Consider the following 25464-nt stretch of genomic DNA (forward strand, 5'->3'; position numbering starts at 1 on the left):
GCAACACTGGTAACACCCGGAGTCTGACAGAAATGCAGAATCTTAGGTTCTGGACCTACTGAGTCAGAGTCTACATTTTAACAAGAATTCCAAGAGATGTGTATACATGTTCAAGCTTAAGAGGCATTATTGTGAATATTTTATTTTTAAGCACATACAGATACTCAAAGAGAGTACATGCATATGACACCAAGTGACTTTTGGAATAAAAATAACTTTTACTGTAAAATAAATTCATTCAAAAATATTTGCAATGTTAGCATTGTAACAGGTATCAAGGGTTATAACTGGATGATGGGGTAAGTGCAATAAAAGCACAGGAAAAGAAACATGTAGATATGCTTGAAGGAAGTCTAAGTAAGGGAGCTTTGGTAAATCCCTCCCTCTTGGGGGGCTTAGGACCCCTAAGCTAATGCCCATTAATGAGACTTTGTACACCAAACGTTTTCTCCTAAAGTAGTTAAAGGTTTGAGTTCTTAGATGAAAAACTGGCTGGTGCAATTTAACTGCAATCCTGCAATCTGAATGTAGGTGCTCATGCTGCATTTGAAATATAAAATGACTCTCAAATATATTTAAAAGAATCCATGGGTTAATTTGTTTGGGCAGCCCCTGCTCTTATGTGCCTGGCCACTCCTGATATAACCAGCTTGGCTAACTTTGGTATACATAGGCAGCTAGATTCATCATCACCTGATCCTTCTCCACTAGAGTCAAAACTATACCTAGCTGGCCTCAAGGCATTTAAAGTAACAGAAAAATTGCTGTTGTGCCCATTTTAACTTAAAGCTGTTCCTTCAGCAAGTGGACCCGAAAAGACTCAGTTTCATTTTCCTTCAGTACTAGGGGCTGTCTTACATCTACACTCAGATTTCTCTCATGTGAACTCCATCTGGGGAGGTGAGCAACTGTAACCTCTACTGGGCTAAAGATCCTTCTTCTTTCTCCCCACTGGGTCCTGAGGAAGACAAGGGGAAGCAATAAAGACTGCTTTTGTTTTTCCATAATCTCCGAGTCCAACTTGTTTTCAAAGGAAAAGGGGCTTTAATGCCACCTCCAGAACAGAAGGTTTGTCCTTAAACAGTCTAATACTGGAATTCAGTGAGAGCCTCATAAAGGGTTGATGCTTGAACTGAGACCTAAAGGAAGAGTGAATGTTTTCCAGGCAGGTAAGTTCATGGGCTACTATTACAATGCGAGAGAGAACAGATGAAAAGAAATAGCAATGCAAAAAAGAGCATGGTATCTTCAGGAAATCACAACTACTTTACTGTGGGAGCATAAGGTGTGGCTATAGTTTTATTTTTCTTTGGGTTAAAGAAGAGGGTCAAAAAGAAGGAGGAAGTTTCAAGAAATGAAGCCAGGCAAAAAGGTTGTGGGACTACTAGCAGCCTTCCACTCCACTCTGCCGCTGCCTACTTAAAAGGCTGCTTTTACAAGACTTCCTTGCAACAAGTGGCCATGTGTCTCATTGCTGGCCAATGACATACAAGAAATCTTAATAGAAAAGGGGTATATCTTCTTTCTTCCCCTTACTCCTTTCTGTTGTCAGAAACTCCAAGGTGATGCCCGAGGCTCCAGGAGCTATGTACTTAGAAGGGCAGGACAAAAACACTGGAGCCTGGGTCCCTGATAACATTGTGGAGCCACTCTAATCCCTGGCTACCAATTCAAGGCTTCTGTTATGAGACAGAGAGAAATAAACTTTTGTCCTATTAAAGCAATTGTTATTTGGGGGGGGTTTCTACTATACGTAACCAAATCTAATGGAAATTATAATAGGAATCATGGGCTTCACATACCACACTTAAGAGTTTGGGTGTGTGCTAGAAGTAATGAGAAGCCACTGAAAAATTCTGAGCTAAAATGCTAAAGAACAAAATAACTCACAAAAGGTCAAACAAGATTATCCACAATATATAAATATCTTCATTGAGTTCTAGAGGTTGAGCTATAAAACAGCATTTTTATACATAATGATGAGAAACTGAATGGGTTATGATTCAGTTACTGTCTAATCTAATATACTAGAAGGGCAGTTCTAAGGCCAGTTACTTAGAATCCTATAGATAGCACTACAAGAGTAAGGAAGAATATAATACGAGAAGAATGGCCAAGAAATAAGAAAAGAATAAAAATGAAGGCATTTTAAAACTCAAACCATCTTAAATAAAAAACAAGACCAACCACAAGAAATGTTTACCAATACATTCAGATAAAGTGCAATTCCATCACATAAGAAATCTCTTGAGGGGATATTGTAACTATTTTATATAAATTATCAGAGCACTAATTAGTTGCTACACCAAGACCATTCATACCTGGCTGCTTAGCCACTGACGGGGGTTCTATGGTACAGAAGAAAACAGGTTCTGGAATTTCTACTCCAGCCAATAAAAGTCTCTCTGCTTCACTGTTTTGTCTGTGCTTCTTTTCTCCCTCCCTTTCTGCTCTACGAGCTGCAGCTAATGCGCTGGACTTGGATGAGACAAGGGTATCTCCAGTGGCAGTCTGCAAGCAAACCAGATGACTTGGAACAAAAGCAGCATTTTGCAAGCACTCATCTTACACCAAGAACCACAATATAAGAAAAATTTTTGTGGTACTTTCTTTTCATCAGAACTTAAAAGAGAAATAAAATTCAAAAAGCTTATTAATAACTTTGCATAAGTAAAGCTAATTTAACTTGCACAAAAATTCTATCCAATATACTATTATAATAAATTCTAACAAACAATAGAACACACACACACATACACATCCAAAATTATTTGGCAAAACAAATGTACCTTCCTAAATGTTCAATCATGACAAGACAGTCTAGGGAGAAATCCATTAGAGTGTTTTCTTACCCACAAGAATTTATTCTTTTTTACAGAAAATCTTCTATTAACTTAAATATATAATTAACAAGAATACCCTTAACTGTGCAGATTGCTGGTTTCCATGTAGAGCACAGTTATTTTTTAAAAACTATAATTTCACTTTTAAACTTTTATATCATGAAGTTCTGTGCCAGTTTCCTTCTCTGTAAAAGTAATCTGACTGAAGCAATGGTCTCAATGTATTTGTAGAGCTCCTTCAAATACATGTAAGGAGGTCCTGCCTTCAGGGAGACAGAGGGGACATTTCAGTGCCAGAAGTCCAGTAACCAGCCTATAGGAATTTTCGATTGAAGGATCTTTAAACTTGAAATCTCATGATCTTCATAAAAAGTTAAAATGCTTAAAATAACAATGTTTAGTACATAAAGGTTAATGAAAAAATACTGGATTTAATCCACACAAATGAAATATCCTTAGTTTTAACCCATCAAAAATAAATACAGCATCAAGTATTTTCATCAATTCATCCTACAATTATCTATGGAGTGCCTACTCTATGCAAGCACTGATCTAGGGACTGAAGATAAAGCAGTGAACAAAAAAGACAAAAATCCTTGCCCTCATGGAGCCTTCACTAACGAAATATCCTGGTATTACCTGATGAGTTATAAGTCTAGGTTAAATTTTCTGCAATGCTCAAGATAGGAATAAACACAATGGAAACAAAACAATATTTTATATAAACTTACACACATATATATGTACATATATATATATACATAAACAGTACGTTATTTTACCTGGATTTGAACTTTATATGAATACAATCCATCCTATCTGTGGTCTTCTGTAATTTAATTTTCTTCCTGGTAAATGTATGAGATTCTGCCATGCTGATAAATATGCCACAATATTCTTTATTCTACTATTGATGGACATGTGGATTATTTATGGGTTTTTGATATTACAAGTTGCCTACTTATAATTAAACATTTAAGCTGTTATTTCCTAGAGAAATCATTTGGTCACTTACATGTTTAAGCCCAACAGTCAAAGCAATGTTACCAGCAGTCAACGAAGAGATTTCTATATGTTGGTCAGCAAACGGCAAAAGCAGACGACTTACTCTCTCCCTGTAAAACCATGATTTATATTAGTAATAGTATTTTTAAAGAAATGAGTACAGTTTTATAAAATAACCCAAGCTTCTACTTACGTGCAGTTTCCATTAATATTATGAATGGCCAACTGGGGTTTTATTGTGCCTGAGTAAATGCGCATAAAAACCAGTGGTCCTCGCTGCTTGTCGTGGAGAACTTTAAACGCCAGTGCACATAAGTCACCCTTATACCACTGCCTATAAAATAGACATTCCAAAAAGGCCTATGAAATACACTTCCCACAACTGCAGAAACTTAACCTTAATGTCTCCAAAGATCTGTTTTATCTTCTAGTAGGGCTACTTAGAGCCACTAAATAATGTCACTGTTACAAAACTTCTTCCATCGACTAAATTAGTCAATGGAGATCTTACCATTAATTCCTCAAAACTAAAAATAATGAGTTCTCTCACAAATATTATCTCTATTTGGAAATAATTTCACTGCCAAGAGCTCTCCCCGTGAAGACTATACCTGGGAATATCATACCACTTATCAAGAAACCTGCACAGAGTAAATAAATAGGTACTTCCCAATTATTGCTTTTACACTCTCCTTGGACTTTCTGTTCATTACATAACCATAAAAATCTATACTATAAACTTGAAATTATTTACATAACACTCTTAACAGAATGTTCTTAAACTGGTGATAAGTTTTAGAACTGAGTTCTCTTGAAATTGCCAAATTTTGTGCATCTAAGTAGAGCTCCATATTTTCATTAGTTTCAAAGGAGTTTCATTAGTTTTAAAGTAGTTTAAACACTTCTGTTACAGAACTTCTCCAATCTTATTCCTAGTCCCTCCAATTTTTAACTTTAATAAATACTAATATAGAGCTTACTATACTAGGCACTGTTCTTTGTGCTTTACAAATCATTTAATTCTTAAAAGAACACCATGAGATAGATCCTATTCTTTGCATTTTATAATTGAGATGTTAAGCAACTTGGAAGAGCTAGGATTTAAATCCAATAGTACAAAGCCTGTGCTCCTCACCATCATGCCTCTACAATTTAGAGATATGAAAAGTTATTAATGGCAGGATAAAGATAATTAAAGTCTATTTCTCTGCCATTTTATACATTGCTTACTCAGATTTTAAAGGATTTATTACTTAAGTAAAAAACTTTTAGTGACAATAGGGGTAAAACCATGACCACTCTTTATAGCCACAAAATATTTTGAGCTTATGAAAAATCCTGAAATCTAGATGAATATAAATATAACTACAGAATAGTTAACAAACATCCCCAGGATATCACTTTTCTAAGACTAAGATGGCAGGGTCAACACTTCTACATAGTGAAAAGATACATCTCTTAGCTCCATCTGTAAGACATCTCTTTTTATAAGAGATAAAAAATGTTCCTTTCAAGTAAAAATTACTATGGCTCCTTATTACATCATTTGCAATAATATTCACCATTATTATTCAAAAATGGTGATTCAACTACTTTTCATAAAACAAGGCCTCCTATTTGTTTCTTCAAAGCTACAGAATTTTAATATATGTAATTGCATACTCACAGAAATTCATAGTTACGCTCTTCAGGTGAAGGCAAGTACCTAGTAACAGCATCTAACAAGGGCTGTACCCCTTTGTTTTTCAGGGCACTTCCACAAAGCACAGGCACTGCTGTCTGAGCTAGTGTTACTCTATGTATTGCATTCTGTAGCTACAAAGCAAAGATAAAAATAAGCATTTATTTTGTGTGCAGTATACTGGTCTTGGCCAGAATCTCAAAATTTCTCTACCAGCCATGTAAAACAGCACTCCTCACCATACCTTCATCATTTTGTTAGCTTAGTTTTTCTTTTTAACACTAATCACTACCTGGCATGTTAGATATTTATTAGTTTATCTGTCTCCCATTCGCTAGAATGTAAAATCCATGAGTATTACCCCCTGGAAATACTGCTAAATCCCCAGAAACAAGAAAAGTGGTTAAAATATAATAAATATTTCTTGAATAAATGGATCAATATATTTGTGATTTAACTTGATAGTCTAACTTAATGTTCTCCTAACTTTAAACTTAGCACATTTTAATAATACGCCGTTTTTTAAAAAATGCACACACAGCAAAGACAGAGAAATCAAACTATAAACAATCAGTAAAATTTTGTCAAAGCAATTGAATAACAAAATTTACCTTTTCAGCTGGTAACAAATCAAAATTTTCACTAAATTCGCCTAAAACCAAGTCAGCAAATTCATCATCCAAATCTGCAACCTATAAAGAAAGGTTTTAGAGTTCTGTAACTTGCATTTACCTTCATAACTACTGACTTGTCTAAACACCATAAACAGACAATATTCAAATATTTCAAGACAGCTACCTTGTCCAGGCCAAGCAACTCTTTAGTTCTTCTAAAGAGATAAAGAAAAATGTTTTTCTTGGAAAGGAAAGGAAATGGAAAACTAAAGCTATCCTATTAGGAGTTTCCTAAATTCACAGAAAGCCAGAGCCTGATAAAGCCTCTTAACAAAGTGCTATCAGTGTGCTCCAAAGAAATGAAAGAAAATGTGCAACTTATAATGATAGTACATACAATGGATTGGCCTTTTTTAGATAAATTTGGAGGGTTTAGTTTATAAAAAAGTTTCATCTGGTTTTCCTCTAATATTCTGAATGTTCACCAGATGTCCCAAGACAGTCAAACTAAGAGAATCAATGTTGCTGTAATCCTGAAGAAATACATTTAAGTTGGGGGAGGGAGGCATAGGCATATTTCCATAATAAAAATGCAATTGTCTATTTCACATTCTTTTCATAACCATCCACCTATACGAAATGGGATCATTCAGCTGACAAATTAATAAAACAGCTTCAAAAGCATGTAACAGTACAAGGGAGCAAAACATTCAAACCTGGTAAAAAACCACACTGTTAACAGAATTAAGTATAGCAGAAATGTACCTAACCATCTTTCTGGAAAGCATTATATGTGACGGCTAAGCTCAGTTTCTGAAATCAGACTACCTAGAAATGGTTCCACCACTTACTAGCTTGTTCAAACTTTGGTCAAGTTATTTCAACTCTCTGCCTTAGTAACTAACTCATAGAGATAATAATACTATCTACGTCTTGAGGCTGTTACGAGGATTAAATAACCAATTCAAATTATGCTTTAGGAATATATACTAGCATATAGTAAGTATTAGCTATTATTATTACTGTGCACCTTCAACATCAGAAGTTGACGCTATTCCACACTAATCTTATTCACTAAGTTAAAGAAAAAATTTAAATTGTGGCAAAATATACATAAAATTTACCATTGTACTCATTTTTAAGTGTACAGTTCAGTAGTGTTGAGTACTTTCACACTATTGCACAATAAATCTCCAGAACTCTTTTCAACTTGCAAAACAAACTCTATACACATTAATTAAACAATACCCCATCCTCTCTGCCTTTCCCCAGCCCATGGCAACTACCATTCTATTTTCTGTCTCCGAATCTGATTACTCTGGATACTTCATACAGGTAGAATTTACAGTATTTGTCTTTTTAGCATAATGTCCTCAAGGCTTCTGCTATAGCATGTGTCAGAATTTCCTTCCTTTTTAAAACTGAAATAGTCGTGTGTGTGTGTCTATGTGTACCACACTTTTGTTTATCCAGTCTGTCCATGGATTTGGGTTGCTTCTATCTTTTGACTACTGTGAAAAATGCGGCTAGGAACACGCATGTGCAAATATCTCTTTAAGACTCTGTTTTCAATTCTTTTGAGTATATACCCAAAAAGTGGAACTGTTGAATAATATAGTAATTCTACATTCAATTTTTTGAGGAATCGCCATACTGTTTTCCATAGTAGCTACACCGTTTACATTCCTACTAATAGTGCACAAGGTTCTAATTCTCTACATCTTTGCCAACGCCTATTTTCCGTTTTTGACAGCAGGCATCCTAATGGATGTGAAGTAGTCTTATTCTGTAAATTTTATACATACTTATGTATTTCTTATAATTAGCACATTATTAGTTTCTGACAGTCTCAGATTTTCTTTCTCAGATTTCTGTCACATACTATCACATCCTAGAAGACCATGAGACATATATGCAAGTGTGTGTTGGCTCCTCAACTAGATCACAAGATCCTTAAGTTTATTCTTATAGCTCTTCTGTATTAAAACAACACAAAAAAACTCAAAGAGGAACAAATCAATAATGAATGTAAATTCTACTTTTATATTTTCTAGCCTCCCCCAAATTAAAAAAGCAGTATAACTAAGTGGGTAAGAGCTTTAGCTCTAAACTGAGATTAACCTGGGTTCAGATTCCACCTCAGCCACTTAAATAAGCTGTGTGACAACTTATTTAAGTATTTGAGCCTCTGTTTCCTCATCTGTAAAATGGGGACAATATAAGGTTCTTGTGAAGGTTAAATTAAAAAGTATATGTAAAGCAGCGACGACAGACCTTGTGTTTCCAAAATGGCGGCAGCAATGGATGTGGATACCTCGAGCGGCACCACCAGCAACACGGGCAAAAAGTGCTTTGAAGTGAAAAAGGGGAATGCAGTAGCCCTCTGGGTCTGGGATATTGTGGTTGATAACTGTGCCATCTGCAGGAACCACATTATGGATCTTTGCATAGAATGCCAAGCTAACTAGGCATCCGCTACTTCAGAAGAGTGTACCGTTGCATGGGGAGTCTGTAACCATGCTTTTCACTTCCACTGCATCTCTCCCTGGCTCAAAACATGACAGGTGTGTACACTGGACAACAGAGAATGGGAATTCCAAAAGTATGGGCACTAGGAAAAGACTTCTTCCATCAAGCTTAATTGTTTTGTTATTCAGTCAATGACTTTCCCTGCTGTTACCTAATTATAAATTAGATGGAACTGTGTTTTTCTGCTTTGTTTTTTCGATTTGCTGTTTCTGTAGCCATACTGTATTCTGTGTTAAATAAAGTCCAGTTGGATTCCAAGAAAAAAAAAAGTATACATAAAGCACTTAACCTAGCACACAGCAGGCCCTCATTAACTCAATAACAAAAATAATTATGTTAATGATAAAGTTGCAGTGATTATTACATACAGTCATGCATCACTTAGTGACAGGGGTAAGTTCTGAAAATTATGTTGTTAGGTGATTTTGTCATTCTACCAACATCATAGAGTGTCTTTCCATAAACTTAGATGGTATAGCCTGCTTCTACACCAACGCTACATAGCCTATTGCTCCTAGGCTACAAATCTGTACAGCATGTTACTGTACTGAATACTGTAGGCAACTGTAACACAATGGTAAGTATTTGTGTATCTCAACATAGAAAAGGTACAGGAAAAATACAGTATTATACTCTTATGAGACTGCCAACATTCATGTGGTCTGTTGTTGACTAAAATGTCAATTTAGAAGTGAAAAATCAAGGGCTTAGATTCCAATGTTTTTCTTTACCAAAATATTCAAGAAATTTATTTAAGGTATGTTTTACTTATTGCTGTATATACTAACTATAAATATTACAAATATTAATAATCTTGCTATTTTCTATTAAAATTTTGAAGGTGGATGAGGCCCAGAGCTATATAACAATTATAAAATTGATGGTTTTAAGATTTTCTAAATAATTTGACATCTGGTAAAAAGTAAAAGGCATGCATATCCTTGGACCTAGCAATGCTACTCCTTGGTTTAATCCTAAAGAAACTATTGCCCATGTGCACAAGGAGACAGATAAAAAATGTTCACAGCCACATTGCTTGTAACAGCAAAAAAGAGAAACAACCTCAAAGCCTATCCACAGGAGAATACTCAATAAAGTATGGTAAAATCATGCATGAGAACACTAGACAACATTGAAATGAATAAACTATAACTACACATAGCAACATAAAGTTCCAACAATAATAAACAATGTCATAAGATACAAACAGTATCATTTCATTTATGTAAAGTTCAAAACATGTAAACCTAAGTTCTTTAAGGATTTATTGTAAACTATAAAGAAAAGCAAATGAAAGAGAAATACTGAAATAATATATTGATTTGGGGGACAGTTAGATACATTGTATTAGGTATTATAAGTAATTTAGAAGTGATTTAAAGTATAGAGGAAGACATGAATAGGTTATATGCAAATATTACATCATTTTATATCAGGGACTTGAGCCTCTGCAGATGTTGGTATCCACAGGAGGTCCTGCAACCAATCCCCAAGAGATGCTAAAGTATGACTGTATTCTATTTCTTAAGATGAGTGGTGCACACATTAGTGTTCATTTTATCATTCATTATACTTTACTTGCTCAATTAAGGCATTCCTTGCTTCAGTTGTTTCCTTCAGCAATTCAGGATCGCTCACTTCCAAGAGGGGCTTTCTCTCAAAGTCTTTTCCATCATTTGAATTGGAATTCCAAAGAAGTTTTTCTTTGGTTACTACATCCACCAGTCCTTTGAAAGTTTTGGCTTCACCAATTGGTAACTATAAGTCAGAGTTAGATTAACATCATTAAATAATCACTCACTGAAAACTACATTGATGACAAGTCTTTTCTAATTGTACCATTTTCCCCAAAATGTCTATTATCACCATAACTATTATCTATGGCTATTTTTATTTATCCCAACTTCAAAAAGGTTTCAAGACAGCTTTGGAAATGTATATATTGTCACAATAAAATAAATTAATGAGGAAACTGAGAAGGAGCTAATGCTATCTATTAATCAATTTACCTGTAAAAGCAAAGGCTTTGCCTTTAACTTCTCTCTGATGCTTTCGACTGCATACTTAAAGCTATAGAAAGCAAAATAATTATAGTTAAAAACATGGTTAAAAATTCTGTACCAAAGGTATAAAAAGAGGGACAAAAACTCTTACAGGTTTTAAGAATGTTTTCTAAAATTTGAACCTACTTTATTCTCTTTAACATTCACCATTTAACAGTTTTCTAGAGAAAAATGTCTGGAATTCACTTGTAGGTCAATTTCAGATATCAGTAATTAACCTAATCCTGCCACAGAGATGCTTGGGGTATTATTATTGTAAGCTTCACATAACTATACTTTGCAATTAAGATTAAATGAATTGATCAAGGTCACATGAATAATAAATTGCAATTAGGATTCCAATGCGAAATCTGTGATAAGTCAAGGATTCTTTCTTCTACAACTAGGTTTGCTATGACATAAGGCTACCAGCTATCTTCCAAGACCCTGCCTAGTCTTTGGCATTCTTCACATCATATGCTATGCTATTCATTTCTATGCTAACACTGCGGCTGGCTACCTCTAGAACATATACCATCTTTGGCACACAGGCTGATTTACACATACATGCAGGTCATTCTGGTCCCAATGTTTTTTTTTCAGAACCAGCCTATTATCCAGTCATCTCCCTCCCCATTGCCAAAGGCACTGTCTGGCAATAAACGAGTACTTCCATCTACCACAAGGAATTCCAAGCAGAAAAGGGTCAGAACTTGAGGCTAGTACATTTTAAAGGTTGCTGGGCTATTCCTAATCAAGACAAGGTCCTTTAAACAAAGAGCCTTAGATTTGCTGTAGAGAGTGAGATAAACACAAAGCATATTAGTGTGTAGTTTTAGGGGAGGTATAGTTTATGTTTCATTTTTGCCATTCTCTCACCACAGATGACAATCTCTCCCTATCATATTTGTTCTAAATCTTTCAAATATTTTTGATTCTCTGAATTACGTTCTCAGAGCAATGTATCCATTTTGAGTTACCACTCTATAAGTCTCTGACCATGACCACCACATCTCAGCATTAACTCTCTTCTGCCCTATATGCAGGTTTTACAGCACCTACATTCTCCTCTTCCAGTTCCCTCTTATTTAGAGTATCCTAGTAGCTAACAAAATCAGAGAATAAGGAAGAATACCTTCAACTGCAGGAAACAATTCTCTATTCTCAATCTTTAGCAATGATGGGAAGCACCATAACCTTCAGCAATACAGGGACTACACTATACAGTTCTAAAGAGACTCAATGGAATCATCAAGATGCCACTTTGATCCTAGAAACATGATTCACTCTCTGTATACTAGAAACAGGATGCTTCACCATCTCTCAGCTCTCTATTAGTCCCAAATTATTATATAACTTATAGATTAGCTGCTTTGAATTTTTTTATGGGAATAAACTGGGATTCCATGTAATATTTACACCCTATAATACAATAGGAAAAAAACAGCTATTTCTAAATTTCAGTGATAGTTCATTAAAAGCTCAAACTGTAGATTCACTCCGATAAGCCAATGAAACACATTTTAAATACCTTTACTAAAACACATTTTAAATACCTTTACTGAAACACATTTTAAATACCTTGCTCCAGTTTTGTCCATCTTGTTTAAAAAACAGATTCGAGGTATTTTGTGTTTATCAGCTTGCCTCCATACTGTGAGAGTCTGGGCCTAAAGCAAAGATGAGTTAAAAAATACACATTGTACAAAAGTAACTATGTTACTAGACCTGGAATGAAGAGATCCAAAAATCTACTGTCACATGGAATTGGGCCCTATTCTAGCAGAGAATTAGTACCACTGCACTTATATTTCTAGGGTCGCTCTTTTGCTATCAAGTTAACACAGCTGGGAATGTGATGAAGTGTGAAGGAGAGAGTCCTTAAAACCACTTGAGAATACTCTGGGTGAACTAGGTGGCCACTCAAAGGGAATTAACACCTAGGAGGTACTGAGAATCATGGAAAGTGAACTTAATTTCAGGAGACCTACTTTTTGTTTGGTTTCACTTTCATTGTAAAGGTCATATGACACTGAATTCAGTTAACGTCAGGTTAACTAAATTATTTTTGCCCTAATTATTTCAGACACTTGTTTTCAGGTAAAAGAAACAGGAGTGTACTATAAAAACGCTCTTATGATTTTAAAAATTACATAGTTTACTGTGAATATTCAGGTAAACTAAAGAACTTTTAAGGGAGAAAAAAGTTACAATTCTCACTTTTCTTCCATTTGGCTTCTTTTAATTTCATTTTTTGCACATATTAAATATATAGTTTGAGTCTATTATAATATCTGTGCCTAATAGAGTCTAATAGCCCTGAAGCAAAGCATAAAAAGGCTAAAGTGCCAACATGAGTTATAGTAGAAGCCAGTTTGTTATTTTTTAGGTAAAATTTATATACAATAAAATACAGATATTAAGTGCATAGCTCAATAAGGTTTGATAAAAGTCTGTCTGTGTAACTTCTACCCCAAGTAGGACACAGGACACTCTACTACTCCTGAAATTCTTCTCCTCCCTGTCTCCTATAAGCAACCTGTCCCAACTTCTGTCACCATGGATTCAGTGTCTTATTCTTGAACCTCATATAAAATAGCATGGCTTCTTTGGCTCAACATGTTTCTAACATTCATCCACATTGTTAAGTATATCAGTTCTTTTTAATTATATAAATGTACCAGTTTGTTTTCCTATCCATCTGTGGACACGCACTTGGATTGTTTCTGGTTTGGAGCTCTTATGAATTTAGCTGCTATAAAAATTCTGAACATGTCTTTGGTGGACAAATGTCTTCATTCTCTTGGATAAAGATACAGGAGGAAAACTGCTTGAGTATATTGAAACTTTGTAAGAAACTTACGCCAGGTGCGGTAGCTCACACATGTAATCCCAGCACTTTGAGAGGCCAAGGCAGATGGATCACTTGAGATCAGTAGTTCAAGACCAGCCAGGCCAACATGGTAAAACCCTGTCTCTTCTAAAAATACAAAAATTAGCCAGGTGTGGTGGTGCATGCCTGTAGTCCGAGACACTTGGAAAGCTGAGACACGAGAATCCCAGGAGACAGAAGTTACAGTGAGCCAAGATTGTGCCCCTGCACTCTAGCCTGGGCAACAGAGTGAAACTCCATCTCAAAAAAAAGTAAAATAAAATAAACTTCCAAATAGTCTTCCAAAGTAGTTGTATTATTTTGTAGCCTTTTTTTTTTTTTTTAATTGACACAGGGTCTCACTCTGTTGCCCAAACTGGAGTGCAATGGTGAGATCAAGGCTCACTGCAACCTCAGCCTCCCTGGGCTCAGGCAATCCTCCCATTTCAGCATCCTGAGTAGCTGGGACTACAGGTGCATGCCACGACATTGGGCTAATATTTTTTTGTATTTTGCAGAGATGGGGTTTTGCCGTGTTGCTCAGGCTGGTCTCTAACTCCTGGGCTCAAGCAAACCAACCTGCCTCAGCCTCCCAAATTGCTGGGATTACAGGCAGTGAGCCACCATGCCTGGCGTCTATTTTGCAGTCTTATCAACGATGTGAAAGATTTCTAGGTGTTCCACATCCTCACCAACATTTGCTATCACTCTTTTTAATTATAAGCATTCTTTTGGGTGTGAAATTGAATCTGTGATTTTAATTTGCCTTTTCCTGATGACTAATGAGATTATGCCTCTTTTCATTTGCTTACTAGTCATTCATATGTCTTCTTTTGTGAAGTGTCCATTCAAGTCTTTTGTCCATTTTTTTCTGGGTTATTATTAACTTATAGTTCTTCATATAGCCTGAATACAAGTCCATGGTTATACGTATATACTGTAACTACTTCAGCATTTATTTCCCAAGAACAATCATATTCTTCTATATAACCAATACTATTACTGCATTCAGTAAATTTAACATTTGTATAATACGTTTATCTAATATTACAAATATTTTCTCATAGTCTATGCCTTGTGTTTTTAATTTTTTTTGTTTTAATGAACAGCTGTAATTTTTATAAAGTTCCAGGAATCAACTTTTATGTTTCATGCTTCTTATGTCCTCTAAGAAATTTTTACCTACCTGAAGGCTGTAAAGATATTGTTCTTCTAGAAGCCATATATACATACACACACACACACATATACATAACACTGCGATCCTCTCCAAATTAATTTTTGAGTATGATGAGGTGGGTGTGGGGGGCTGAATATCATATATTTTCAAAGAACAAAATCATACTGCAAATCAGAACAAACAACAAAAAACTCCCAACCATCCCACCTGCCAGCTAAAAGCCCATCCATTGTTTAGAACAAGAGCCTTCTGCTTCACAAATTCAGAAACTTCGTATTTAAGCACATTTCAATCTTGTAAGTAATGCAACCTGTTTGAATGATTAAGTGTCAAATTTATATAAAGTTGTAACAACAGAAAGGTGGAACTATCAGGAAATAAAGTGACCCAGAAAGAAACAGAAATAACAATGCATAATCAATCTCACACCATAGTGTCTTCTGCCAGAATCCACGAAACTATGGTAAGCTAACTTGTTAGCTTTAAAGCAAGGTAGAATCTCTGATCCTTCACAGTTCTTGACACTAGATTTCATATTTCTCCTTCTACTATGAAATTTCTGAGATCACATATAGATTACATATCAATATTAAATTCTGATTTCCTTTTACCATTATTTGATTTACGTGAACTTACCAAATAGATGGTTATAGTTAACTAAATCTGATATATTCTACTTTTTAAAAAATCATGTTGTTCTACTTCATTTTACTTTGGCAATACTTTTTACCTCGACACCAGCAGAGGCATCAAATACAGCCACTGCACCATCCAATACTCTTAGGCAGCGCTCAACCTCCAAGGTAAAGTCCACGTGACCTAAGAAAAAGATAAGACATATAATACCTAAAATCTTTTTAACAAAACCATGATAGGATCCAGCAATCGTAGTATGTATATATATGTACACCTAGGAGTGAGATTTCAATACTTTGGGTGGGTTGTGTATGACACACACACACACTTTGGGCATGTGTATGTGTGTATATATATATATGTGTGTGAATATATACACATATATATATACATACATACACACAAAGTATATACACATATATACACATATGTATCATATGTATATATATATACACACACATATATATATACACACACACACACATATACACACATACATATCCAAAGTATTGAAAGCAGAGTCTCAAAGACCTATTTGCATACCCATATTCATGGCAGCACTACTCACAAGAGACAAAAGGTAGAAACAACCAAAATGTCCACTGATACATGAATTAAAAAAAAGTGATACATACATACAATAGAATACTACACAGAATAAAAAAGGAAATATTGTAGCATATTGTCACATGCTACAATATGGGAAAATTTGAGGGCTTTATGCTAAGTGAAATAAGCCAATCACAAGATGACAAATACTGTATGATTCCACTTACAAGAGGCATCTAAGCTAGTCACATTCATAGGTATACAAAGAAGATGGTGGTTAGCAAGGGTGGAGAGAGGGACAAAAGGGAATTGTTGTCCAATTAATATAGTTTCATTTCTGCAAGATAAAAAAAGTTCTAGGCCGGGTGTGGTGGCTCATGCTTTTAATCCCAGGAATTTGGGAGATCGCAGCGGGCAGATCATAAGGTCAGGAGTACAAGACCAGCCTGGCCAACACAGTGAAACCCTATCTCTACTAAAAATACAAAAATTAGCTGGGTGTGATGGCAGGCACCTGTAATCCCAGCTACTTGGGAGGCTGAGGCAGGAAAATTGCTTGAACCCAGGAGGCAGAGGTTGCAGTGAGCCGAGATTGTGCCATTGCATTCCAGCCTGGATGACAGAGCTAGACTCTGTCGCCAAAAAAAAAAAAAAAGTTCTGGACATCTGTTTCACAGCAATATGATTATACTTAACACTACTGAACTGTACACTTAAAAATGGTTTAGATGGTAAATTCTGTAACATGTTTTTTTTACCATAATCAAAAGCAAAACAAAAACCCCACACAAACAAAAAACTCCAAATGACGCAGCATCTCTGTATTACTGGAATAGTACCATACCTGGTGTATCAATTAGATTGACTCTATACCCCTTCCAATCAAATGTAACAGCAGCTGACTGAATAGTAATGCCTCTTTCTCTCTCTTGGGCCATGAAATCTGTCACAGTGTCTCCATCATCAACATCTAGCCAGGAAGAAGATAATACAATTTAGTCTTAATAGTAAGTGTATTTTATTCTTGCTCAATATCTACCTGAGACAGTTTAATCTGCCCTAAGAGAAATCATTCCTTAGGTTTAATAGAACCTCTACTCTTTCACTAAGTAAATCTTCATGGTAGAAAAAGTTTTTCAACTAGATTAGTAATTTTGCCATAAAAGTAATTTTTCACCAACTAAAATGAAAATCTTTTAAGTTTACTGAACCATATACTTCTTTTATTTCTTACATACCTTAACTATCATTACACCCTCTTTATCTGATATCCTTCCCTCCTGATCCTTTGATAGAAGGCAGAGTGGGACAGTGAAAGAACACAGACAGACATAGCTTTAAATCCCAACTTTACCACTTAGCACTCTATGATCCTGAGCAAACTACTTAGTTTGTAAAATAAGGCTAGTAAAGCCATCCTTGCTGGATTGTTATAAAGATGAAATGAGACATTATGTAAAGTACCTAGTCTAGCAGATGATAAATGGTAGCCACATGGAATGAGGTAGAGAAAAAAATCATCCAATAGTAAATTATCCTTTACAAATCCATCTCATTACTAAACTTTCCAAAGAGAAGGGATTTATTTGTACAAATGCAAGTAGTCCTACACAACTTCTACAGTATAAACTCACAAAAAAACACTGTCCTGAACTTAGCCAGGTACAGGTTCATGCCTGTAATCCCAGCACTTTGGGAGGCTGAGGAGGGCAGATCATGAGGTCAGGAGATCGAGACCATGTTGGCTAACATAGTGAAACCCTGCCTCTACTAAAAATACAAAAATTAGCTAGGCATGATGGCACATGCCTGTAGTCCCAGCTACTCGGGAGGCTCAGGCAGGAAAATCACCTGAACCTAGGAGGCAAAGGTTGCAGTGATCCAAGATCATGCCACTGCACTACAGTCTGGGCAACAGAGCAAGACTCCATCTCAAAAAAAAAAAAAAAAAAAAAAAAAAAACTATCCTGAACTTTATCAGAAAAATTCACTCAAATTATTCTGCAGTAAAATTCTGCAGCTGAATTATGTATATTATTCTAATAACCTGATGGTGGGTGCCTGTAATCCCAGCTACTTGGGAGGCTGAGGCAGGAGAAATGCTTGAACCCAGGAGGCAGAGGTTGCAGTGAGCCAAGATTGTACCACTGCACTTTAGCCTGGATAACAAAGTAAGATTTTGTCTCAAAAAAAAAAGAAGAAACAACTTCAGTGCTCAAAGACAAGGCTTTCAAATTAAAGGATAATTTGTAAAGGATAATTTACTATTGGGTGAATTTTTTTCTCTACTTCATTCCATGTGGCTACCATTTATCCTCTGTTAGAAAAGGTACTTTATATAATGTCTCATTTCATCTTTATAACAACCCAGCAAGGATGGCTTTACTGGTCTTATTTTACAAACTAGGTTAAGTAGTTTGCTCACTGTACCACTAAATTTATAGACAGTAAGAGAAATAAAAAATGGTTGATCTTTACCATTATCATGGCCTTATACTACCATTTATTTCAGCATTAATTAAACCCCTAAAATGGTAGCTACTTGCCCCATATATGTGTATATGTGCATGTGTGTATAAATATGTATACACACATATAACCTAAGCACCAGAGGAGGAAATAGCAAGAAAAATGTATTTGACAGCAACTCAAATACAACTCTATGTTAACATCAATAATTGTATTAGTGTCAGTTATTCCCAATATCACTGTCTAAGAAAATAAATATCATTAAGGATACAAAGACCAAATAACTCTAAGTTCCAAACAAGACAATAAGTTTTAAAAACACTTACACAGCAATAAGATTTTTCACAATTGTAAAGATCTTTATTGCACATTATCTTTATGATTATTTATATGACTAATAAAGCCAACCTTGGATCAACAAGTTCTACAACAGTCTGGATAGTTTTAGGCTATGGTCCTAACTAGAAAAAAACTTCAAAAGATAGCCTGTATAAAAACATAAAGATTCACTGCAGTTTGACTCTCAGGAAGCCCCATCCTTAGGGGAAAGGGGAGAGCCCTACAACAAGGGAACACCCCATGAAACAAAAGAATCTGAACAGTAGCCCTTAAGTGCCAGATCCTCACTCTGACATTGTCTACCCAAATGAGAAGAAACCAGAAAAATAATTCTGGTAACATAACAAAACAAGACTCTTTAATTCCCCCAAAAATCATACTAGCTCAACCAGCAATGAATCAAACCGAGACAAAAATCTCTGAATTGCCAGAAAAAGAATTTAGAAGGTCAATTATTAAGTTGCTCAAGGAGGCACCAAAGAAAGGTGAATACCAACTTTAAAAATTTTTTTAAGATTATAGTATATGAACAGGACAATCTCCAGAGAAATAGACAGCATAAATAATCACAACTTCTGAAAATGAAGAACATACTTAGATAAATGCAAAATACACTGGAAAGTCTCACCAACAGAATTAAGCAAGTAGAAGAAACAACTTCAAAGGCTAGGCGTGATGGCTCATGCTTGTAATCCTTGCCCTTTGGGAGGCTGAGGCGGGTGGATCATCTGAGGTCAGGAGTTCAAGATCAGCCTAGCCAACATAGTGAAACCCTGTCTCCTCAAAAACACAAAAATTAGCCAGGCCTGATGGCAGGTGCCTGTAATCCCAGCTACTTGGGAGGCTGAGGCAGGAGAAATGCTTGAACCCAGGAGGCAGAGGTTGCCGTGAGCCCAGATTGTGCCACTGCACTTTAGCCTGGATGACAAAGCGAGATTCCATCTCCAAAAAATAGAAGAAACAACTTACGGACTCAAAGACAAGGCTTTCAAATTAACCAAATTTGATGAACACAAAGAAAAAAGAATTTAAAAAGAAATGAACAAAGCCTCTAAGAAGTTTGAGACTATGTGAAATGACCAAACACAAAAATAACTGGTGTTCCTGAGGAAGAAGAGAAATCTAAAAGGAAAATGTATTTGAGGGAAAAATCAAGGAAAATTTCCCTGGCCAGGGAGAGATCTAGACATCCAAATACAAGAAGTTCAAAGAACACCTGGGAAGTTCATCACAAAAAGATCATCGTTTAGGCACGCAGTCATCACATTATCTAAAGTCAAGACAAAGGAAACAATTTGAAGAGCTGTAGGGAAAAAGGATCAGGTAGCCTATAAAGGAAAACCTATCAGATTAACAGCAGATTTCTTAGCAGAAACCCTATAAGCTAGAAGGAACTGGGGTCCTATCTTAGCCTCCTTAAACAAGACAATTATCAGCCAAGAATTATGTATCTGGAGAAACTAAGCTTCATAAATGAAGGAAAGATACAGTCATTTTCAGACAAATGCTGAGAGAATTCACCACTACCAAGCCAGCACTACAAGAACTACTAAAAGGAGCTCAAAAGCCTGAAACAAATTTTCGAAATACACCAAAAGAGTACCTCCTAAAAGCATAAATCTCACAGGACCTATAAAACAATAATACAATGAAAAAACAAAAACAAAAACAGGTATTCAGGCAACAAATAGCACGACAATAGTAACTCACACCTCAATAGTAACGCTGAATGTAAATGACCTAAATGTTCCACTTAAGAGACATAGAATGGCAGAATGGATAAGAATTCACAAGTACCTGCTGTCTTCAAGAGACTCACCTAACACTTAAAGACTCACATAAACTTAAGGTTAAGGGGGGAAAAGATATTCCATGCTAACGGACACCAAAAGTGTGCAGGAATAGCTGTTCTTGTATCAGACAAAACAAACTTTAAAGCAGCAATAGTTAAAAAAGACAAAGAAGGATATTATATAATGAGAAAAAGACTAGTCCAACAGGAAAATATCACAATCCTAAATGTACATGCCCATAATAAAGCAGCTTCCAAATTTATAAAGCAATTATTACTAGACCTAAGAAATGAGATAGACAGCAACACAATAATAGTGGGGGACTTTAATACTTCACTGACAGCACTAGACAGGTCATTGAGACAGAAAGACAACAAAGAAACAATGGACCGGGCCGGGCACGGTGGCTCACGCCTGTAATCCCAGCACTTTGGGAGGCCGAGGCGGGTGGATCATGAGGTCAAGAGATCGAGACCATCCTGGTCAACATGGTGAAACCCCGTCTCTACTAAAAATACAAAAAATTAGCTGGGCATGGTGGCGCGTGCCTGTAATCCCAGCTACTCGGGAGACTGAGGCAGGAGAACTGGCTGAACTCAGGGGGCGGAGGTTGCGGTGAGTCGAGATTGCGCCATTGCACTCCAGCCTGGGTAACAAGAGTGAAACTCCGTCAAAAAAAAAAAAAAACAATGGACCGGCCAGGAGTGGTGGCTCACGCATGAAATCCCAGCACTTTGGGAGGCTGAGGCAGGTGGATTACCTGAGATCTGGAGTTCAAGACCAGCCTGGCCAACATGGTGAAACCCCATCTCTACTAAAAAATACAAAAATTAGCCAGGCATGGTGGCAGGCACCTATAATCCCAGCTACTTGGGAGGCTGAGTCAGGAAAGTCACTTGAACTGGGAAGTATAGGTTGCAGTGAGCCAAGATCACACCATTTCACTCCAGGCTGGGCAACACAGTGAGACTGTGTCTCAAAAAAAAAAAAAAGAAAAAAAAAAGAAACAATGGACTTAAACTATATCCTAGAACAAACAAACTTAATGGATATTTACAGAACATTCTTCCCAACAACTGAAGAATATATATTCTATTCATCAGCACACAAAACATTCTCTAAGACAGACCACATGACAGGCTACAACACAAGTCTCAATAAACTTAAGAAAATCAAAATTATATCAAGTACTCTCTCAGACCACAGTGGAATGAAACTGGAAATCAACTCCAAAAAGAACCCTCAGAACTATGCAAATACATGGAAATTAAATAACCTGCTCCTGAATGATCGTTAGGTCAACAATGAAATCAAGGTGGAAATTAAAAAATTATTTGAACTCTTTCCGGCGGTGACGACCTACCCACGAGAACATGCCTCTCGCAAAGGATTTCCTTCATCCCTCTCCAGAAGAGGAGAAGAGGAAACACAAGAAGAAACGCCTGGTGCAGAGCCCCAATTCCTACTTCATGGATGTGAAATGCCCAGGATGCTATAAAATCACCACGTTCTTCAGCTATGCACAAACGGTAGTTTTGTGTGTTGGCTGCTCCACTGTCCTCTGCCAGCCTACGGGAGGAAAAGCAAGGCTTACAGAAGGATGTTCTTTCAGGAGGAAGCAGCACTAAAAGCACTCTGAATCAAGATGAGTGGGAAACCATCTCAATAAACACATTTTGGATAAAAAAAAAATTATTTGAACTAAACAATAACAGTGATGTAACCTATCAAAACCTCTGGGTTACAGCAAAAGTGGTCCTAAGAGGAAAGTTCATCGCATCAAATGCCTACATCAAAAAGCCTGAAAGAGCACAGACGGACGATCTAAGGTCTTATCTCAAGGAACTAGAGAAACAACAACAAACCAAACTCACACCCAGCAGAAGAAATAACCAAGATCGGTACAGAACTAAATGAAATTAAAACAAAAAATACAAAAGCTAAGTGAAATGAAAAGCTCATTCATTGAAAAGAAAAATAAAACTGATATACCATTATTAGTGAGATTAACTAAGAGAAAATATCCAAATAAGCTCAATTAGAAACAAAACAGGAGATATTAAAACTGATATCACAGAAATACAAGAAAATCATTCAAAGCAACTATGAAAATCTTTATGCACATAAACTAGAAAACCTAGAGGAGATGGATAAATTCCTGGAAATATACAGCCCTCCTAGATTAAACCAAGAAATAGAAACTCTGAACGGACCAGTAACACAAGAAGAAATAAAAACGCTGAACAGACCAATAACACAAGAAGAAATAGAAACTCTGAACAGAAAAAAACGAACAGTGAGATCGAAATGGTAATTAAAAAGTTGTCAACAAAAAAAAGTCCAGGACCAGATGGATTTGCAGCTGAATTCTATCAGACATTCAAAGGAATTGGCTCCAATCCTATCAACACTATTCCACAAGTTAGAGAAAGAGGGAATCCTCCCTAAATCATTTTATGAAGCCAGTATCACCCTAATACCAAAAGCAGGAAAAGACATAACAAAAAAACGGAAACTACAGACCAATATCCCTGATGAACACAGAAGCAAAAATCCTCAACAAAATACTAGCTAACTGAATCCAACAGCATACCAAAAAGATAATCCACCATGATCAAGGAGGTTTCATACCAGGAATGCAGGGATAATTTAACATCTGCAAGTCAATAAACAAAATTAAAAACAAAAATCAGATGATCATCTCAATAGACCCAGAAAAAGCATTTGAGAAAATCCAGCATCCCTCTATGATTAAAACCCTCAGCAAAACTGGCATAGAAGGGACATACCTTATCCACCGCCAACATTATTATACTGAACCGGGAAAAGTTGAAAGCATTCCCTCTGAGAGCTGGAAGAAGACAAGGAGGCCCACTCTCACTACTTTTATTCAACATAGTTCTGCAAGTCCTAGCCAGAGCAATCAGACAAGAGAAAAAAATAAAGGGCATCCAAATAGGCAAACAGGAAGTGGAAACTGTCACTGTTTGCTGATGATATGAATGTATACCTAGAAAACCTTAAAGAGTCATCCAAGAAGCTCCTAAATGAATGCAGCAAAGTTTCAGGATACAAAATTAATGTACACAAATCAGTAGCCCTGCTATACAACAGGAACCAAGCTGAGAAACAAATCAACAACTCAACCCCTTTTACAATAACTGCAAAAAAAAATAAAAAGAAAATACTTAGGAATATATCTAACAAAGGAGATGAAAGATCTCTACAAGAAAAACTACAAAATACTGTTGAAAGAAATCATAGATCACACACACAAATAGAAACACATCCCATGCTCACAAATCGGTATAATCAATATTATAAAAATGACCATACTGCCAAAAGCAATCTACAAATTCAATGCAATTCTCATCAAAATACCATCATCATTTTTCACAGAACTAGAAAAAACAATCCTAAAATTCATATGGAACCAAAAAAGAGCCTGCATAGCTAAAGCAAGAGTAAGCAAAAAGAACAAATCTGAAGGCATCACATTACCCAACTTTAAACTATACTACAAGGCCATAGTCACCAAAACAGCATAGTACTGGTATAAAAATAGGCACATGGGGCCAGGCAGGGTGGCTTATGCCCGTAATCTAAGCACTTTGGGAGGCCGAGGTGGGCAGATCACCTGAGGTCAGGAGTTTGAGACCAGCCTGGCCAACATGGTGAAACCCCATTGCTACTAAAAATAAAATAAAATAGCTGGGTGTGGTGGTTGGCACTGTCATCCCAACTACTCAGGAGGCTGAGGCATGAGAATCGCTTGAGCCCGGGAGGCAGAGGCTGCAGTGAACTGAGACTGTGCCATTGCACTCCAGCCTGGGTGACAGAGTGAAACTCTGTCTAATAAAGTAAAAATGGCACATAGTCCAGTGAAATAGAATAGAGAACCCAGAAATGAAGCCAGATACTTACAGCCAACTGACAAGCAAAAACATAAAGTGGGGGAAAGGACACCCTATTCAACAAATGGTGCTGGGATAATTGGCTCATCTCTCACCTTATACAAAAATCAATTCAAGATGGATCAAAGACTTAAACCTGAGACCTGAAATCCTAAAAGTTCTAGAAGAGAGCATTGGAATAACCCTGCCAGACAGTGCCTTAGGCAAAGACTTCATGACCAAGAACCCAAAAGCAAATGCAACAAAAACAAAGATAAGTAGATAGGACTTAAACTAAAAAGCTTCTGCACAGCAAAAGAAATAATCAGCAGAATAAACAGACAACCCACAGAATGGGAGAAAATCTTTGCAATCTATACATCTGACAAAGGATTAATATCCAGAATCTACAAGGAACTCAAATGAGTAAGAAAAAAAAAAAAAAAAACAATCCCATCAAAAAGTGAGCTAAGGACACGAACAGACAATTCTCAAAAGAAGATACACAAATGGCTAACAAGCATATGAAAAAACGCTCAACATCACTAATTATAAGGGAAATGCATCTCAAAAGCACAATGTGATATCACCTTACTCCTGGAAGAACAGCCATAATAAAAAATAAAAAAATAAAAAAAAAAACAGAAGTTGGTGTGGATGTGAAAAGGGAACACTTTACACTGTTAGTGGGAATGTAAACTAGTATAACCACTGTGCAAAACAGTGTGGAGACTCCTTAAAGTACTAAAAGTAAAACTACCATTTGATCCAGCAATCCCACTACTTGTTATCTACCCAGACAAAAAGAAGTAATTATACGAACGATACTTGACCACACGCTTACAGCATGACAATGTGCAAAAATATGGAATCAGCCCAAATGCCAATCAATGAGTGGATAAAGAAAATGTGGTGTGTATGTGTATGTATATATACATACACATACACACACATCCCCCATGGAATACTACTCAGTCATTAAAAGGAACAAAATAATGGCATTTGCAGTAACCTGGATG

General features: G+C 36.2%; 2 protein-coding genes and 1 pseudogene across 5 annotated transcripts in view; 2 read left to right on the top strand and 1 right to left on the bottom strand.

The window, feature by feature from the left end:
• GFM2 (GTP dependent ribosome recycling factor mitochondrial 2) overlaps positions 1-25464 on the bottom strand; it is a 56641-nt gene that overhangs the window by 20975 nt on the left and 10202 nt on the right. For all 4 annotated transcript variants that reach the window (XR_010342602.1, XR_010342601.1, XM_064376050.1 and 1 more), the window contains 10 exons: positions 16796-16921; positions 15497-15585; positions 12296-12384; positions 10682-10742; positions 10251-10430; positions 6141-6221; positions 5515-5663; positions 4042-4182; positions 3859-3958; positions 2322-2511 (listed from right to left, as the gene is read on the bottom strand). Coding sequence is in view for 2 of the 4 variants with exons in the window: in XM_064376050.1 (XP_064232120.1) it covers positions 2322-2511; positions 3859-3958; positions 4042-4182; positions 5515-5663; positions 6141-6221; positions 10251-10430; positions 10682-10742; positions 12296-12384; positions 15497-15585; positions 16796-16921 (1206 nt within the window). In the remaining 2 variants the exon portion in view is untranslated. The remainder of the gene's footprint in view (positions 1-2321; positions 2512-3858; positions 3959-4041; positions 4183-5514; positions 5664-6140; positions 6222-10250; positions 10431-10681; positions 10743-12295; positions 12385-15496; positions 15586-16795; positions 16922-25464) is intronic.
• On the top strand, positions 8420-8758 carry LOC135274876 (E3 ubiquitin-protein ligase RBX1-like; annotated as a pseudogene).
• On the top strand, positions 21910-22238 carry LOC135274799 (small ribosomal subunit protein eS27-like). The gene has a single exon (XM_064375785.1). It carries the CDS (start codon positions 21926-21928, stop codon positions 22178-22180), a length of 255 nt encoding a protein of 84 aa, XP_064231855.1. The 5' UTR covers positions 21910-21925; the 3' UTR covers positions 22181-22238.

The sequence above is a fragment of the Aotus nancymaae genome, unplaced genomic scaffold (assembly GCF_030222135.1).
Source record: "Aotus nancymaae isolate 86718 unplaced genomic scaffold, 86718_ANA_hifiasm-v0.15.2.pri h1tg000014l, whole genome shotgun sequence".
Classification (NCBI taxonomy): Eukaryota; Metazoa; Chordata; class Mammalia; order Primates; family Aotidae; genus Aotus; species Aotus nancymaae.

Excerpts from the sequence above, each read along its gene's own strand:
- LOC135274799 (XM_064375785.1), top strand. The coding sequence starts at position 21,926 with ATGCCTCTCGCAAAGGATTTCCTTCATCCCTCTCCAGAAGAGGAGAAG.